The sequence below is a fragment of the Rousettus aegyptiacus genome, unplaced genomic scaffold (genome assembly GCF_014176215.1).
Source record: "Rousettus aegyptiacus isolate mRouAeg1 unplaced genomic scaffold, mRouAeg1.p scaffold_m13_p_13, whole genome shotgun sequence".
NCBI classification, from domain to species: domain Eukaryota; kingdom Metazoa; phylum Chordata; class Mammalia; order Chiroptera; family Pteropodidae; genus Rousettus; species Rousettus aegyptiacus.
In genome coordinates, this window is record NW_023416288.1 from 19,230,703 (window position 1) to 19,250,279 (window position 19,577).

Sequence of the window (19,577 nt, forward strand, 5' to 3'; positions counted from 1 at the left end):
ACTCAGATAACATTATAGCTGATAACTGTTGCAAAGCCTAGGCTTAGCTGAAGGTTTACTAGAGATATGTACATCCCCACAAACACTGGAGCAGGATCACTCCTTCTTCCAAAAGCTGGCCCAAGGACATTGCCCTTGACCAGATTTCCTGAGCCAGGGGGCTTTCTACTCAGCTACTTAGACATCTCTCTTTGGTTTCCAATTTAAAACAAACACACACACAAAATTAGTCTGCGTATTTTTATAAGGGTAAAACTTCTAAAATTCCTTTAGAACTTTTGCCTACAAGCGATATTGGTTTGAAAGTGAACTGCATATAGCCTTCAGATCATCAACAGCTACTTAAAGATTTGGGGGAGACCAGAGTTTGAGTTGACATGTGTGTACCAGTTATGCAACCATGGGCACTTTATGCTACTTAATCTCTGCAAGATATTTATCCTCATTTGTAAAGTAACAGCTTTGTCAACATCCTTTCTAAATCCTGTGCATGCTGATAATCTCCAAAGTTATGAAGGGGAAATTATATACACAAATTATGTGTCATGGTCATGGGAAGGTAAAAAGTAACTGTAGATAGGATAAATCCACATTGACGTGGCTTGGATTTGAGAGTTTTATGTGGGATTTCTGCGTAGAAGAAAGAATCTGTGTTTTCTCTTCTCTTCTCTTCTCTTCTCTTCTCTTCTCTTCTCTTCTCTTCTCTTCTCTTCTCTTCTCTTCTCTTCTCTTCTCTCCTCTCCTCTCCTCTCCTCTCCTCTCCTCTCCTCTCCTCTCCTCTCCTCTCCTCTCCTCTCCTCTCCTCTCCTCTCCTCTTCTCTTCTCTTCTCTTCTTTTCAGTGAAGCTCCTTGCTCAAGCAGAGGTCTTCTGCAAGGAGCCGTCACTGCAAAAGGAAGGAGACCTGGAGAGAGTGTGAGTGGTTTACATTAGCGGCTTCTTCACTCTCCACCCACAAGGGCTTTGTTCTCAGGTTCTGCTTCATCCCATCCTTTGTGTAGTCTGAACACAGAGTGAAAGGGGAGCTGGCCTCTGCAGAAGTGAGCAGAGGTGGCCCTCTGAGAGACCTATGTGAAAAATACATCACATCTAGGTTCTAAAGTTCTGGGACAATTCTGCTGTAGAAAGAAGGGAGAGTGTAAAAAATGAATCTGCCTGATAAGTTAATCGTATTTCTGTCATGCCATGACTGTTGGTGGTTTTATTTTGAAAGACAGATTCAGATCTCTTGACATATTAGCATAAACACAGTATGTTAATAGGAGCTACATGAGTGTGGTGTTTGAAGATGGCTCTACCTCAGGCACGGTGAAAGGACACTCTTGCTCATATCTACACTTAGTACACAGTGACCTGTGGCCGCAGCCTTATTTTAAGATGGTGGTTATATGCGGGAGCCTCTGGGCTATGGACTGCTCCTCTCTCTGCAACAGGCTTCCCTGCTATGCTCAGGATTGAATTATCCAGAACCCTTTTCTCCCATACCATCACCAAAGTTCTGCAACCCAGCTTCAAGATACACTTTAGCAGACCCTGATCTATATCCGCCACTCTGTCCTCTTGCTGTTTCTTCATTCAAGTCTCTAGGAGCACCAGACAAGGTGTGTTGCTTCTACCCACCTACACACATTCCCCTCTAGGTGAGGTGAGATGTAGGCACAATTCCATTCAGGGGTTGGCCGAATTCCAGGACGTAGCACTCACTCTTTCAGCCTGATTTACCAGTTAATTATTATGATTACAGGAGACGAAAATGAGATTGACTGAGAGGCCAAGGATGACTGCTGATTCATATAATAAATGAGCAGGAAAGATTCTCTAGGTGCTATTTGGAATTTAGGAGGAATTTTAAAAATCAATGAGCAAATGCATGTTTATATCAGAAATGTAACATGTTATAGGTGAATTGGGGGATCTTCCTTTCTTTCTCGTGATTTGTGAAGCAGGATTGGTGCCAAACCTACTCTGCTTTTACAAAGACAAAGACAGATGGAAACCCCGCATTGCAGATATCCTGAGTCCATTAGCTTGGACTAAGGCAGGAGACTTATGGCTTTAGCAGGCTGAAAAAGTGGCAGTTTTCTCATCTGGAAAATGAAAGACTTGGACTGGATAATCTTCCCTCCAGTGTTAACATTCCATGTGTCTTTGATTTTACATCAAAATGGTGTTTTCTTAATCAGCTCTCTGCTGCTTCCTTTCTGAGATCATTTTTCTTCCCATTGCAGAAGCACGCATGAGTTTCCAATCAGGGGCTGCATAGAGCTGCTTAATATTTGCTGCTAATCGGCGGGCAAAACACACTCGGGTTTTCAGATCTGGAACCAGCTTCTTAGCAAGACAGAAGAGACTGTCTTTGCAAATTGCTTGTTGAGAAAGTTTGAGTATTAAAATGACTGTTTAAATATTGGTGTTAAATGTGATTCATTCATTATCAAAAGTATGTTGCATATAGCTTAACAACTCTGCTTGGAACACAGATTCAATGTATATAGCTAAATAGAGATGTGTAAATGGATATATACACATATATTATAAATATTGTGTGTGCATTTCTACTTATGTGTGCGTGCACACACATGTTACATGCATGAGATTTATACTCCCAGCCAGGCTATCTGTGATACTATTTGTCTCTGCCAGGAAAAGTCCATATCACCAAATACTTTCCCTTTTCTATGCCTACAATCTCGAATTAGTATCTTAGAATTTAATTCTATTTACTGAATATAGATTTCTACATAAGTTCAGATGATTTTACAAGGGTCACACTTTAAACCATCTGTGGGCCATTAGACCTTAGTATGGATTAACTTTGGATTAATTTGGAAACAAACAACAGATTTGGAGAGTGGAAAGGTTGAGAGGAAGAGAAAGCAAAATAACCCGATAATTCTAAAGGGATGAAGGAATTTAAGTGTGTGTGCATGTCTCTGTCTTTCTGTCCGTCTGTCTGTCTAGGTTAGAGGATAGGCTGCAAAAAATAAACTTTGGGTTGGGTTCATTCATTCCCTCAGGATTAATGAGCATTGTGCATGACCCTATAAATGGCCTCTTTAAATTATTTTTCCCCTGTGGACAGAGGGACAATAATTCAATTTTACTTATTTTTATAAATAATAATATATGTGCAAGGTACTAAATTTTAAAGCTCAAAAAGGGGCATTCAAGGACAAGTAAATCTATCTCCTCGTCCCCCAGCCCCCAGTTCTTGGAGGTGACCACTATAATCAGTTTCTTGTTCTGGGTATTTGTAAATATATTCACATATGATAGCATATTATGCATTCCGCTCAGCTCCCTGCTTCTCTCTTTCAATAATATATGTTGAGATTTTTTCCTTATCAGTATACATAGAGCTGCTCCCTTCTTTATAATGGCTCTATAGTATTTGATTGTATGGATGTACCATATTTATTTATACAGGCTCTTATTGATAGAGATCGAAGTTGTTTCTAACTGTTAACCATTAAGAATAATGCTGTAGTGTAGGGCATGCTCTTTCCACAGGCCAGGTTGCCAGGATTCATAACTCCTGGGAATTCCATATACTTCACAGAGTTCAATGCAATGGTATTCTTGGGAGTTGTGCAATACAGTGTCCCTCATAGGGCATTTCACACATGAGTGATTATCCTTGTCAGATAGACACCCCGGAGTGGCACATGTATAATGCTTTTCACTTAAATGAGATAATGTTGATACCTGATCACCAGAATCGCTGTTAATGTGGTCATCATCCTCTGAGTTCCCTCCCGATAATCACCATTGGTGCCTACAAATATTTGCAACATTCTAGATTTATTCTGACCTCATCTAATCAGTGAAGAATACAACTTTTACTTCTCTTATTCTGGGCACTGAACTTTTATTAATGTAGCTTAAGAGTGTATTAACTTTTTGGCAGCTCCATCCCACTCTTGGCTCTCTTTGAGATTACTGCCAACTCAAATCCTCAGGTCTTTTCTCAAATAAATTACCATTAAACTATATCTTGCTTACTTTGTACTTATATAGTGGAATTTTTATAACCTCAAAGCAAACCTCTGATTTATACACTTTAAAAATTTATTTTGTTGTTTTACCTCTAGAGTCTCTTCTAAGCTGTTGAGCTATCTCTGCATCTTTAGTTTGTCATCAATATTTTATCTTTCTGCACCTATTTTCCATTTCCTACTCATAGTGAGCTCAGTGCCAGGCTTTGGGTATTGACATTGAAAGAAGGTTTATAAAGTTATTTTTGTTATAGCTTGTCAAATATGGCAATCATTGAAGACTTGGATAAACAAGACTGGTTCAGTGTGTAGAAGTCAGAGCTCAGAAGGAAATAGGGGAGATGAGAGAGAGAGAGAGAGGAAAAAAATATTTTCAACAACAAATGGGAAAACTTTATTTAAGATCTCAGTTCTAGGAACAACTATGCTTCTCCTGACCAACTAATTTGTGTATAGCTTGTAGGCATAGTTAATTGTGTAATATATCATGTTTCCTGTTTATTTCCTGTTAGAATGTTCAAAGGCAAATTTCAACCCAGTTCTAGTGTATTAGCCAGAGTATGTATTTTGTGTATCTATCTTACCCTTGACCTTCTTTTATTTTCCTACCTTATTTTCTTACTTGCCCTTATTTTCTAGATAATTAAAAAGTCTAATGTAAAATTTGTGAGTTGCCTCAAAGTCTTCTTTGAAAAAAGAGTATTGTATAAACTAACAAACAGGCAAATAAAATCTTAGCTTGACAAATTTTTTGAAGACATCGAGTATATTCACACCTTAGATTGACAACAATTGCAACTACAGAGAAATAAGAACTGTGATGGAATAAATGTGATAAGCTTGTTGAACACCTTTGGCATCATTCAAGACACTGATCAGAAGTTTAAAAATATTCTTTAATATGAGCCTCATGTAACTCACCATATAAAATAATGTTCAATTGCATAAATGAAAGTCTCAAACTCAAATGCTTGGGAGAGCCAGGAAGATAAAGTAAATAAAAGAACAATATAATATAGACTAGTAGAGACAGTAAGATCTCAAGAGCACCTGTCCCATTTATGTACAATCAAATACAATACTTAACTAAACATTTGTACTCCCATCAGCTACTAGTTTACAACCTCTAAAATATTCCCTCCTCCAATTTTATACATGTGACCAAAGTAAAATATACTTTGTAAAAATTGTCATAAAACACAAAAATCTTAGGCCAAGAAGTTAAAAGTTCTTTCTCTTTCTTTTTTTCAGGTTATTGGTTGCCTAGTTATAAATTAAAGTCTTCATGGGCAACAGGCCTGCATCTCTCTGTCTTGTTTGGTCATGTGGAGTGTCTCCTGGTGCTGCTGGACCACAATGCTACCATCAACTGTAGACCCAATGGGAAAACCCCTCTTCATGTGGCTTGTGAAATGGCCAACTTGGATTGTGTTAAGATCCTTTGTGACCATGGAGCAAAGCTCAATTGCTACTCCTTAAGTGGACACACAGCTTTACACTTTTGTACAACTCCAAGCTCCATTCTCTGTGCCAAGCAGTTGGTTTGGAGAGGTAAGCTTTTCTGGGTGACCGACACTGTCATCCACTTGCATACTCATGGTTTTGAATACTTACTTATTTCAAGGTTGTAGGTATCCCCATGCATCAAGCATAATCCAGGGGGCTTCCAAAATACACATACAGATGATAGACAGACAGATAGGTGATAGATAGATAGATAGATAGATAGATAGATAGATAGATAGATAGATAATGTTATATTGACCTAGGTCATTCAGTGATGAGCTCATTGGAATCATATTATTATTTTTTAATTGAGGAGGCCTGTTAATTTACACATTTAACAAATATTTATTTCACTCTTATGACATGTCAGGTAATATGTTAGGTAAGTGAAAAAGAGAAAATAGTCTCTGCCTTCAAGGAGCTTATACTCTAGTAAGTGAGATAAATATTAACAAAATAAATTCATAAATATAAAATTGCAAATTGGGAAAGGAGCAAAAACACTATGAAAGAGAATGTTATGAGTGACCTGTTATAAAATGTATATGATTTCTCTAAAGATAAGATATGTAAGCCAAACCTTTATAATGAGATGTTACTGGCCATTAGAAAAAAGGAGAGTCTAGGTTTAGGGAAGAGCAAGTGCAAAGTTGCTAGGAGAGAAAACAATTTGGAATATTCAACAAATGGAAGAAGGCCAGTGAGGCGAGAATCATGGTTGTGGGGTAGGGTGGGAAGGATTGGAGGGTAGAAGGGAGTGTCACATGATGACACTGGACATTTTAGACCATACGGGACCGGCTGGAGGCCAAGGTATGGGCTTTAAAAATGAGGCCACTGAAAAGTTTTAAGCAAGAAAATGACATGATTTAATTTTAATTTAAAATTATCATTCCGAATTTATATAGAAATTGGGTTGGAGGAGGCCAAGAATAAAAGCTGGGAGACCATCTGAAAAGTTATTGCAGTAGCATAGTTGATCAGGGATGATGATTAGCATTAATGGGCAAACTTGGATAGAAGATGAGTTTTTAATATGTAATATGTGATTTGGAGAAGGATGGGGTAAAGCAAAAGGAAGTTTCAAGCATAATTGTAGGTTTCCAGCTTTAGAAAATGAGTGGATAGTGCGGCCATTTTTTTTTCTTTTCTTTTTTTACAGTAGGGAAACTTAAGGAAGAAGCATGTATGTGGGAAAGATCTTTATATCAGTTTTTAAAGTCATTTTACAGAAATATAGTTTACACACAGTAAAATTCACTGTGTTTTAGAAACATGTAGTTGTGAAACCATCACCACAATCATCTCAAAAAATTCCTTGATGCCTTTCATAGTTAATCCCTCATTTTTATCCCCTCAGCCCCCACTCCCAGCAACCACAGATCTGCTTTCTATCCCTATAGTTTTGTCTTTTTCAGAATGCCATATAAATTAAATTATACACTATATAGCCTTTTGAGTCTTGTTCCTCCCATTTAGCATAATGCATTTGAGATTCATCTAAGTGGTTGCTATTGACCAGTAAATTAGACCTCCTATTGCTGAGTAGATTCCTTGTGTAGATGTAACATAGTTTATCCATTCCCCAGTTAATTTATAAGAAACTACCAAACTGTTTTCCAAAGTGGTTGCACCATTTTTTTTTTTCATTTTCACCAGCAATATATAAGATTTCTATTTGCTCTCTATCCTTACCAGAACTTGGTAATGTCAGATTAAAAAAATTATTCCAGCCATTCTAGTAGGTATATAATAGTATCTCATTATGATTTTAATTTGAATCCTCCAAAAACCAGGATTATTGAGTGTTTTTGTCTTATTTATTTGCCAGATGTTTATTCACTTTGGTGAAATGTCTCTTCATATATTTTGCTTCTTTTTTAAAAAGAAAATTGTTCTTTTTTTCTTATTGATTTGTGAGAGTTCTTTATATATTTTGGATACTATCCTATTATCAAATATATAGTTTGCAAATATTTTCATTCATTCTTTGGCTTTTCATTTTCTTAAAAGTGAATCAATTTTTACTTCTTATAGGTTGAGCTTTTTGTGTTCTAGCTAAGAAACCTTTGACTAATTCAAGAAACAAAGCTTTTGTTTTATCTTTTCTTTTTAAAGTGTTATAATTTCAGGTTTTACTTTTATGTCTTTGATTTATTTATCTTGAGTTATAGTTTGTACATAGCATGAGGTAAGGGTTGAGGTTCATCTTTTTTTGCATTTAGATGTCCAATTATTTTGACATCATTTATTGAAAAGAATATTCTTTCACCATAGAATTACCTTTCATCTTTGTCAAACATCAATTGGCCAAATATGTATGGGATCACTCTATCATCTATCTATCTATCTATTTATCTATCTATCTATCTACCTACCTATCTATCTATCTATCTATCCATCCATCCATCCATTCATCCATCTATATAATTGCTAATGCTCCACTGCCTTAATTGCTGTAGCTTTATATTAAGTCTTTATATTATGACAATGCTTGACACATTGGAAATACTCAATAAATGGTCTCTTACTGATCTGGGAATGGTTCCAGGACCCCTGAGTACATGGATCAGTTCTAATCTAGAAGTGAGTGCTTGTCATAAAAATATTGGTTTCAGAAAAGAGCTGTGGACTAAAACTGTAAGTTTTGGAATTATTGGCCTGTAGATTGTATTCGAAGTTGAAGAAATCAATGTAATCACCTGTATAAATAGTGTAGAGAGAGAAAAGAGAACCTAGGGTCAAGCCCTGATAAATCCTTACATTTAAACAATAACAGAATGGAAAAGAGCCAAGAAATGAGAGTAAAATAGATTGAAAATTGAAATTGGAGAAAACCCAAGAGCATCTTTGGCATCATAGGGACTAAGAAAGAGGTGGTTCAAGGAGAGAGTGTCAGTTGTACTAATAGCTACTGAGAGATTTAATTAGATATTCATTAGATTAAGTGACAAAAATAGTTTTGGTGAAATGGTGGGTGTCGAAGCCAGATTAGAATGGTATAAGGTGACAGTAACAATGATCACCTGCATTAGTAATGTGTAAAACTTCAATTAAAATAATAGTGCTATGTTATAGTTTATTACATTAATAAAGATACGAAAGATGATAGCACATATGTTGACAACACGTAGGGAAATGCTTTCATACTCTCAATGGAACATTAATGGGCACACCTGGGACAGTTATATCAAAAGCTCGAAACCTCCTTTAACTCAGGAAGTCCATCGCCAGGATTAGAGACTAATTCTGGAACTTTAGGCTCAGGTCTGTGGTTTACATAAGGCCTCAAATTCAGATTTTGGATATTATCTCCAAGCTTTTTTTTGAGGTTACACATTCAAAGAAGTAACTTGTGAGAAAGAAAGAAGACATTTTCATGTTACAGAAAAAAACTGTCTGATTTTCGTTCTCAGAGAGTCATTTATATTACTGAAAAACTGAAAAATATTTACATATCTAATAGAGAAATTTTAAACTGTGTTACCTCCACACCATACAGACATTGAATGTTCACTAACATGGAAAGATGTTTTTAAAAAGTTTATAGAAGAAAGTATGAAGTGCATAAACTTATTTTTCTAAAAAATATATATGATGATGCATATTGGAAAATAATATCCAAATTATCAGAGTCAAACTCGACATAGCTAATCTCAGCTATAATAAATCAACTTGAGAAAGGAAATTTTTTAGTTTAGATCCTAACTCCTAGGATAAGAAATGGTTTTATGAGTGGTACCTGGCAAACATTTCAAAAACAAAACAAAATTGTGAACCAGATAATTGGTGGTAACTCTTACCCATTTTGTGGATGGATAAATAGAGAAAAGGAGAAGGTAAGTGCTTGGAGTAGGGTCTCCTAGTTTGGAAACTCTAGAAGACTACAGCATCTTGTATCCTTTCTTTTGAATTTTCATTATTCAGCCTTTTGGACAATGCTTAGCACATCGGAAGTACTCAGTAAATGGTTTCTGATTGATCTGGGAATGGCTCCAGGAGCCCTGAGTACATGGATGGGAACTACGGCCATCTAATAAATCGAAACTGTTCATGGTTAATGAAATCCTGCTGTTGGTCAGTTTTATCCTCTTGGTCTCTGTGGAGATAGCCAAGAGATGAGTTTTCTCTCTCTTGGATTATGTGGTAGACACTTTTAGGAGAAGTCACATACATCACTACAGGGCTGGACAGAGAAAATCAACACAGCCTACAGACAAGGAAAATAAGTCAGGCTAACATTAAACTTGGGACCAGAGAAGTCCATTAGAGGAAAAACCAATGCCATGGTAACTGAAAACCAATGTAATTTCATTTGCTATTTAATGGGCTCTTCGTGGAAAAGTGCTCTTTGTGGAAAAGGCTAATTGAGGCCAAAGAAGTGCATGCAATTTTCTCTTAAAGGATTCTCCTCTGTTTTTTTCAATGTTGCAGAGTCTGCTTTGTCCCCATGCTGGATTGTGTCTGCTAATTTTCTGTTGGCCTTTCTACTTAATGCCCCGCATCCTCTGGCCTTTGTTCCCCTTGGTATTAGAATAATAGTGTTCATCAGTTGAGATGGCTTATTTACCGCAATGAAAATGTCCTCTCTGTGAATCCTGCATTTTCCTACAAATAAAGAGAGTCAGGTCAGGTTTAGCTGGCTGAAAAGCAGCATATTATTTCTACCTATTTTCTTTCGACAGAGGAAAATAAAAGCTGCTTGCTTTACTCTGTATGAAGCAAATCTTGACAGTTGGAGGAACATCTGTTACTGCAGGAAAACCATAAAAATTCAAATGTTTTCTAGCTGAATGTAGCATGAGGGCAATGTAAAGGAGACCATGCCTTTTGAAAAACTGTCCCCAGCTTCTTGCTGTGACAGTGATACAAGTTACTCACATGTTAAGAAAGTTTCTATTCCATGATGCAAACGTTGTAAGGCAAGATGTCCCTGGACTTTGTGTTAGTCAAGATATAGATGTGCTTGCTTGACAGACATCTATCTGTCTTACCAGCCCATCACTTTCCATCTTTCCAGTTGTATGTTATACATTGTAAAAGCACAAATCTAATCGTCCTAGTCATTTGCAAACAAATGTTTGCCCCATCCAATGTACTCTTAACACCACCTGTACAATGCAAAATTAATTTTCTTCAAATTGACATTACTTACTAAATTTAATTTTAAAGGAAACTTTATATCACTATAAAATTGATTTGTCACTATAAAATATGGCAAAATCATTTGTTGCGCATAAAAAGTAATAGAAACAGTAAATAACGAGAAAATTCTTGATCTCCATCTGCCCAGAGACCCTCTTCGCTCAAATGGCAAAGAATGACGCTAAAATGTTCTGTCTTCTGGTCGCTGCTTCTAGAAGCATTGAAATGAGTAGACTTGAAGTTCATTTGCAGGTCATTTCTTATATCCAGTCAGGCATCATTTACTCCAGTGTGGTAAAGAATGCCCCACATGAATTCATAGTACACTTTCGGAGGCATTGCCTTAAGCAGTGCTTTGTACAGTTGATGCTTCACTTAGTGGTAAAATTTTAGAAACATCCCCTTTAGAATTAGAAGTGAAACAAGTTTGCTGCCCTTGCCACATCTCTTCAGTTCTGTCCTGGAGGTCCTGGCCAGCACAAAGAGAAAATAAGAATAAATAAGGTGTATGAAGATCGGAAAGAAGGAAGTGACACTGCCATTAATTCACACAATATGTTTATCTACATGAAAACCTCCAGAAAATCTAAGGTCATATGTTGAGAATCTGTAATTGAGTTCTGCAGAGGTAAAGCACTTGAGATCAATATACAAAAATCAATTGCATTTCTATATATCAGAAACAAGTGGCAAGAAATTATAATGTAACAAAAGATATATTTATATCGTAAGAAAGTTAAGGGGCCTACAAAATATATTCAACAAAAGAGTGGAAGAAATATAAAAATTGGTTAAAAGACATTAAGAAGATACCATATTCAAGATTTATTATGAAATACTCAGTTCTTGATTACTCCCTCCTCAAAGGCAATCACTTTCATTTATTTTAGCTGATTAGTTTGATATTTATCTCCATATTGCTAAAAAAAACCCCTACCATTTCTTTATTCATAAAATTGAAGAGAATAAGTAGCGACATAAGCAGTTTTCTAATCATCTATTGATTCATCATAATGGAAGACGAAAAGCTGGCTCTCTTCCTCCCTCCGCCTGTCCCCGTCCAGATACCTCTCTGTCCTCCATTCTCACGATGCAGTTACATTACACTGTTAACTAGGGCACCTTTCCTTCTTTGCACAATCTTTGTTTTCCCTAGAGTTAATTGTTTTAGTTTTACTTTTTTGCTTTAATTTTCTATGTACCCCACCCCCCAACTTTTAATCCTTTCTGAAAATATTTCAATTCAATAGGTATTTCATCAGTCTTATTTTCTTACATAAGTCCCTCTGGACCTACTCAAAAGCCTCCAGACCTGCTCCAACTACTGTCACCCTGGAATCTCCATTCCCCACCCAACTGGAGATTCTCTTTGCCTCTCCTCCATGTTGAATTTCCTGTTTCCTGGATCCTAGGTTTTTATATATCTCAGTTTCATGCCTGTTTGGGATAAGTGCATCCTTTTTCTGAAAAAAGGTATAAGAAAGTACCTATACCCCAGAGAGCATTTATATTCTACTCTGACTTGGCATAGAATTCTAGATTGATAATCATTTTCCTTTAGAATGATGAAGGCATTGCTCCATTGTTTGCCAGTTTCCAGTACTGTTGCTGAAAAATCAGAAGCCATTTTATTTCTTCATTCTTTCTAAGTGACCTATCATCTTTCCCTGGGGTAGGGTTGGGGAAAATTAGAATTTTCATTTTGTCTTTGGTGTTCTGAAAATTCCATGATGATCTGCCTTGGTGGGCTTATTTGCACCCATTGTACTGGGTCCTTTCAACCCCCAAATGTGCATGTCTATCAGTTCTGGGAAATGTTACTGAATTATTTCCTGTATGAATTCTTTTCTTCTGTTTCCTGTATGCCCTCTTTCTTGAATTGCTATTATTTAGATATTATACCTTTTATACTGCTCCTCTAAAGCCTTATAATGTTTCTTCTATTCTACATTTTCTTTATACTTTACTTTCTGGAAAATTTACTCTGGATTCTCTCTCTCTCTCTTTCTCTCTCTCTCTCTCTCTCTCTCTCTCTCTCTCTCTCTCTCTCTCTCTCTCATCTCTCTCTACTATCTAAGCTTTCCTTTGCTGTTTTATAATCCTGGCTATCTATTGATATTTAAGACTGGGTGACTAACAGCTGATTTGTATGGGCGGGGTTAGCTGAGTACTAGCTTCACTATAGGCGACCTGGCTGGACCTTAGCTTGAGGTATCCCTGACATAGTACCCTTAGATCTTTTTTCTTACACTGGTGAGATTCTCAAAAAAAAAAAAAAAAAAAAGTCTACCAATTGCTAGTATTCTTGGTGCCAAGTTGGGGGAAAGGGCTAAGAAGGCAAATGTAGTGCAAATGCTGTCTAGAATGCTTTGCCCACACCTCTTGGCTAAGCTAACTTCTACTCCTACTTAAGGCCTTAGTCTAGACATCAGTTCCAAAGATCTGTCTTTTTGAATTCCCTTAAACTAAGTTAGGGCCTTAAGTTATTCTGTATTCTCATAGCACATTGTACTTTTCCTGTGTGGCACTTACTATTTTCTTAGTTTAATTTCTTGATTACTGTTGCCTTTCTTGCTGAACTATAAATTTCATGAGACCAGAGTTTGCTAAACATGGTCCAGTACATAGTATATAGTATTGGTTGTCGATTATTGAACACTTATTTATTTACTTACTTACTTATCAAACGTATTTTTATAAGAAAGTAACATTAATCATTGAACCAATCCTGTAAGAAATTAACATTGCTCACTCCCACCAGCCTTTGTCACTGTTGTTGAAACTTTATTGAAAGTTCAATTGAAAACAAGTGCTAGAGCTAGGGAGGAGGTGTTAAATCAGAGCAATTCCATCACGATTACTGGAAAAATGACTCTCAGGTTATGGTTTATTGCACTCATTGTCTCTTTTATCATATGAAGAGAATATGTCAGGAAGGAGGAAGAAGTCAGACATGTCAAATACTACTGAGAAATTTAGTAAGTTGAGATTTAAAAAGTTTCTGTTAGATTTAGTGACATGGAAGGACTTGGAGATTGTAGCAATCTGTTGCATGATGGGTACGGAAATCAGAATGGAGGGGATGGCTAACTAAAAATAAGGTTGTTTAGGAATGTAAACATGTTTTTAAAGAGTATTCGTGAAGAGGAGGCAAGAGGGTTGATGAAAGGGGGATTAGGTTGAGAATTGTTTCTCTATTAGATGACAGAAACTATTGACAAACCTACTAGTGGAGCAGACATTGACGATAGAGGATAAAGGAAAGAAAATTTATAGTGTGAGGATTATGAGAAGTTTATAGAGGGACCGACTCTACAGAGGAAAATACCTGTTCTAGTGAATGTACTTGGAGGCAGAAGAGGATGGGAGTTAATACGTGTGGTAGTAAAACTTCAAAGATGTTTCCATCCAAAAGGTATTGTCTATATAAAATTAGAAGTGATTTGAGCATAAAGAGAGAGGGAGAGGGGTTTAAGAATTGAGATGTGAAAAGGGTTTGCAATAATTATTATAAAGAGTGGGACAATAAGTTAAGCAGAGAAACAGTGGATTGCTGAGCAGTTGAGTGTTTGTGTTTGACTTTGTGGTGGTACCAGTCTTCTACAGATGGCACCTCGCTTGTTGTGGGATTGTCGCCATACAGCTAGCTCCCCGCTGCTTGGGTGCAGGCACTGAGACAGCAGATCATTGGGTTCATTCATAACACCAAGTAAGTGAAATGAAGAGTTGGAGGTCATTTCAGGTTTTGGCAAAAGATATATTGAAATGATGGAGTACGAAACTAAGCTAGATAAACAGGAAAGGAAAGTAAGGTACATCTAATGGACAAAGAGAACACAGAGAGGGGTTCCAATGGAAGCAAGATGCAAAGATAGGCAGTTACAGTCAGAGACTCGAACGCAAGAGTTCATAATTTCTAGAGACAGATCAATTAAAGGTAAGGACTCAGTTCGGGTATGACTGTAGGGGGCAATCACCATGTCAGAGAGGAGGTGAAAGTCACTGGAGAAAATGACATCCAGACATTGAGTGACCAGAGCACTGGGTGGTTGACTCTGTGTTTGTTAGTCACCCAGAATTTGCGTAGCAAAGGATAATGTGAGTCAGGTGTCAAAATCTTCGGAAACTGTTGGGGAAATAAATGTATTCAGGAAGGAGATTAGGTGGTACAGGTGAAAAAGCGAAGTCCCAAAGAAGCAAGGGTGTTCTTTTTCTTTTTTCAAGAGAATTAGGGAGTAATTGGAAGCAGCAATGGGGAGTTGGTTATATGAAAAAGAACACCCAGCTATATACTGCAGGCCAGAGTTAAGCATCCCGCATTCCCATTGGTTCTTTGAGCTTGGAACAGGGCAAAGCTAGTTTGGTTGCCATGGTGACGAACACCCTGTCTCCAGGCTCATTAATCCTGTGTTCCAAACTAAGCACTTAGTGATAGCTTCTGAATAAATGCAACAAAGCTCTGCATACTGAAAAGGGCACATTCATGTTAAACAGGGAAAAAAGGTTTTCAATTTCATTCATTAAACTTGAGTAAATAATTTAATATCTTTGTGTGTCAGTCCTCCTAGCTAATGAATAAGGATAAATGCTTAATGGAAAATCTAGCCTAATAAAGTTAACGGCATGGGCTTTCCATACAAAAGAAATTGATGTTGCCAGTATATATGCATATGAAGGGGAAAATCGAAAGGAAAGTAACGTATAATAAGCATCTATGATGTGAAGTGTCAGGTATTTTAAAATAAAATGTCTCATTTAATCCTTGCAGCAACCATGTGAGGTACATATTATTCTCTTTATTTTATAGATGAGGAATCAGAAGCCTCAGAGTAGTTAAATCAGGCCCCAGTTCACACATTTGGTGGCATTCAAGCAGACCCAATTCTATCTGGTTTGAGTTCATGATTGTCCCACTGTGGCTTGCTGAATATTGTACACTGCTTATCCCTCTGAGACATCTGGCTAATTAAAAAATTAGAGAAAAAGTTCGTGCTAAGATAATAGTGGCTATTGAGGAAAGAAGTTTAAATGCTGTATTAGAATTCCATTTGCTTAAAAAAAATCATAATCATAAAATGTTTTGAAAGGTTTTTCTTGAAAAAAATTATGAGAAGACTTCTGGGTGTATTAGAATTTTGTTTAATTAAAATATGTGAAAAATTGTCAATGCTTCCTTCAAAATGGGTGCCACCAAAGCAATCATTTATCCCCACTTTGCCATTTCCTAGTACATAGAAGGTTTGGAGTTGCAAAGCAGACCCTCAACACAGAAGCTGACATTTTCCTTCTAAGTATAATGCTTTTATTTGGGCTTTTTAGATTGCTCTAACAAAGATGCAGCTGAGTGATTGAAAATGATATATTAAAAATCCATTAAGTCATTTCCCTTAAAATTAAACTCTTTAATTAAAAGCAACACTTTGATCAATTTCTAATTTCTACCTCTAACAATGTGATATAACAAGGTTTAAAATAAATAGAAGCCATTAGGTGCAAGTTAAATATCCTTGTCACTAAATGTAGCTGTTAACAATTTTTTTAAATCCAAATACTAATTGTTTTGGTCTCATCTATATGACTATCTTAGGCCTGTTTTTTTTTAAATTTGAGTTGCTTGCTGTTGTCCAGGCAATTCTGAAGCCAGCCGGAAGGTGTTAATTACAGCCTTCTCTTCCTCAGTCAATATCCGTTTCCTTTTCCAATTGGCTCTCTCTGCTTTCAATTCTCTGATCAAAGGCCATATGTGACTTGCCCTGTGAGTTTTCAGTCTGGGTGTGTTATCATTGTTTTATAACTAGAAGCCTCGGAAACCAGAAATTGAAGGATGAAATTTTCTTGAGCCTACACTACTTGTTTTTTTTTTTTTTTTCCTATCAGCATCTATCAAATTTGTTTCTTACTCAGAGGAGCCTGGGTCTTATTATCCCTTGAACAATTTAAATACCATTTAGCAAAAGATATCAGATTTATAAACAAAAATGCAAGTGTTTTCTTTGTAATTTCCATAAGTAATAATTTATGGAAGATAATCTAAATAATTTTAGAGGGAGACTCAAGGGCCCAAATTTAGAGGTAATATGGGTAAATTGAATAAGTGCCTGAGGCCGCCATCTCCATTTTCCATTAAACTAACCAAGAAAACCCACAAATCTTGGACATGGCAAAAGCGCCAGTATTGGAGGCTAAGAATTAAGCATAATCCAGCTTCCTGAAGTTTCTACTAATTAGAAAACTAATGAGAACAGAAGCAGAGTGGACCCCTCTTTTTCCTGAGCTAAAACATCTCCCTAGCAGTCAAAAGAGGTATTAGTCCAGCCCACTTAGAGCCACAGATAGCTAAGTACTTCTGGGAAGGCTCCAGAGCATACTTTTGCATTGGTCACCAGCAGCCTTAGAAGACCGGCAGCCCTCGAAGACACTCTAGTTAAGAAGGAAACAGCAACTAAAGAACTGCGTAATACAGGCAGGAAGAAAATTCATTTCTTAAAGCAAAGTTGAATTAACATGAGTCGGGGCAAAAGGAAAAAATTGAATAAGAGCCCTAGAAAAGCTATGCTTGTTCTTGATAATTTAAAATAATAACAACCGGATATGGTATTTCTATTACATGCCTGGCACTTTATCCATATTCTCTTTTAATACTCTCAACTATCCTATGAAGTTAATACTGTTATTCCCATTTGCAGGTTAAAAATCACTGAGCTGTAGACAAATTGCCTGGTAGTAAGACCCGTTTTGAATGGATGGACCTCGATGCAGAGCTTAGCTTTTCCCACTAGGTGGTGCTGCCTCTCATTGCTCCTTAGAATCCAGCCGGTTAGGTAACTTGTCTTCAGACTACCCTGTTGCCCTGTTCTGTGAATCTCGTCTCCTTTGTAGACTGAGTGTATCAGTCAATAAACCTGCCATTCACTCAGCTCCTTCTAGAACTGCCTCGTTCACAGTCTCCGATGAAAGGAAAGTTCAGGTTATGTTCTGTAACACTGGATCAATCCTTCTTCACCACAGCCTATTAGATCAGGGGTGGTATTTGACCCAAGGTGCTCAAATATGGATGAAAGATAAATTCAAGTATAGTGCTTAACAGCATAAGGTAATTGAGTGAGATTGCCTAAGTTCAAATTCTGACCACTCCCCTTCTCCATTCACTATCTACATGAGTGAGGGCAAGATTTAACCTCTCTGAATCTCAGCCTCATTTACTAAATGGGAATATTGATGATAATACAAGCTGATTTTAGGGAACTAAAACAAGGGCTCATGTATCTCCATGTGTGGTTCCTTACCCACTGTCAATGTTTGGATTGTCTAGAATGCATTTCCCAACATCCATTAAATTCAGTGCTGATTCTGGTATAAAAAGAGAGTAATTCTTTGGTCAAATAAGTTTGGGAAAACGCATGTTAAATTAGACAGATTTCTGCACCGTAGGACTTCTCAGAATGTTTAATATGTTTATGCGAATCGTAAATATACAAAGATACAAAGAATCTACAAATTTATTTAACCATAGCGCCTTTTTTTTTGATACATCTTACATTACTAATATGCCACAGAACAGACTTGGGGAAATATTGGTTTAGAAGAATGAAATTGGGGCTTATAGCTAGAAATGGAATTCACATTTGGTCCAGCAAGAACTGCATTTAACTCTGTGTATGTCAATTATTCCTCCAGCTCCCCATCTGAGGGCAAATTCTATCTCCCTATAGTAAGCAGAATAACAACCCTCCAAAAATGCCCACACTTTAATTGAAATCTATGAATATGTTGCCTTATATGGCAAAAGGGATTTTACACATGTAATTAAATTAAGGACCTTGAGATGCGGAGATGATCTTGGATTATCCAAGTTAGCCCATTTCCTTAAAATTGGAGAATCTTTTTTTTTTCTTTTTGGCTGTAGTCAGAGGAAATATAACAATGGAAAAAAGGTCAGAAAGATTTTATATGAAAAAGACCCTACCCACCGGTGCTGGTTCTGAAGGTGGGAGAAGGAGGCAAAGAGCCAAGAAATGTGGATAGCCTCTAGAAGCTGAACAACGCAAAAAACCGATTCTCCTAAAGAGACTCTAGAAAGATCACAGTCTCCCTGACTCTTGACCTTAGGTCACTATATTAGTGTTTTCCAAAAACACTGAACCGACAGAGAGAAACAGAGAGACAGAGATGTTTTAAGAACTCGTCTCATGAGATAATGGAAGTACGAGTCTAAAATCTGCAGCATAAACAAGTAGGCTACCCAGGGAAGAGTTTGCAGTTCAAGTCAAAGGCAGTCTGCTGACAGAATTCTTTCTTGTTCAATGGAGGTCCATCTTCATTTCATTCAGACCTTCAACTGATTAGATAAGGCCCACCTACATTTTGGAGAGTAACCTGCTTTATTCAAGTCCACTGACTTAAATGTTAATCTCACCTAAAACAAAACAAAACAAAACAAAACAAAAAACACCTTCACAGAAATATTCAGAAGAATGTTTGACCAAATATCTGGGCACCGTGGCCCAACCAAGTTGTCATATAAAATTAACCATCAGACTCACCAAGACCTATGTTGGACTTCTGACCTAAAAAACTATAAGATAATAAATTTGTGCTGTTTTAGGTCACTAAAATTGTGGTAATTTGTTACAACAGCAATAAGAAACTAATACACTCATTTTCTTCCCATTACAAACATAGTCATCTACTATAATTTTAGTCATTTCCTGCTAGGGACTTGGTCATCCGTCTCTTGAATTTGGTTTATTCCCTTATGTCTATCATTCAGGATGAATTTCAATTTGACATAGATTACTAATCCAAACTTAACCTCACAGCTCCTGACCTCCTCTAACAACTTTCAGGTCAACCATCAACTCATATGATTATATCTTGGGCCAATATTTTCACTTCCTATCTTTTCAACCATAATTCCCTCAGTTGCTCCTTAC

General features: G+C 36.8%; 1 protein-coding gene across 1 annotated transcript in view; it reads left to right on the top strand.

The window, feature by feature from the left end:
• ASB4 (ankyrin repeat and SOCS box containing 4) overlaps positions 1 to 19,577 on the top strand; it is a 52,915-nt gene that overhangs the window by 4,262 nt on the left and 29,076 nt on the right. The window contains exon 2 of the mRNA XM_016131466.2: positions 5,245 to 5,544. Within this exon, the coding sequence (XP_015986952.1) occupies positions 5,245 to 5,544 (300 nt within the window). The remainder of the gene's footprint in view (positions 1 to 5,244; positions 5,545 to 19,577) is intronic.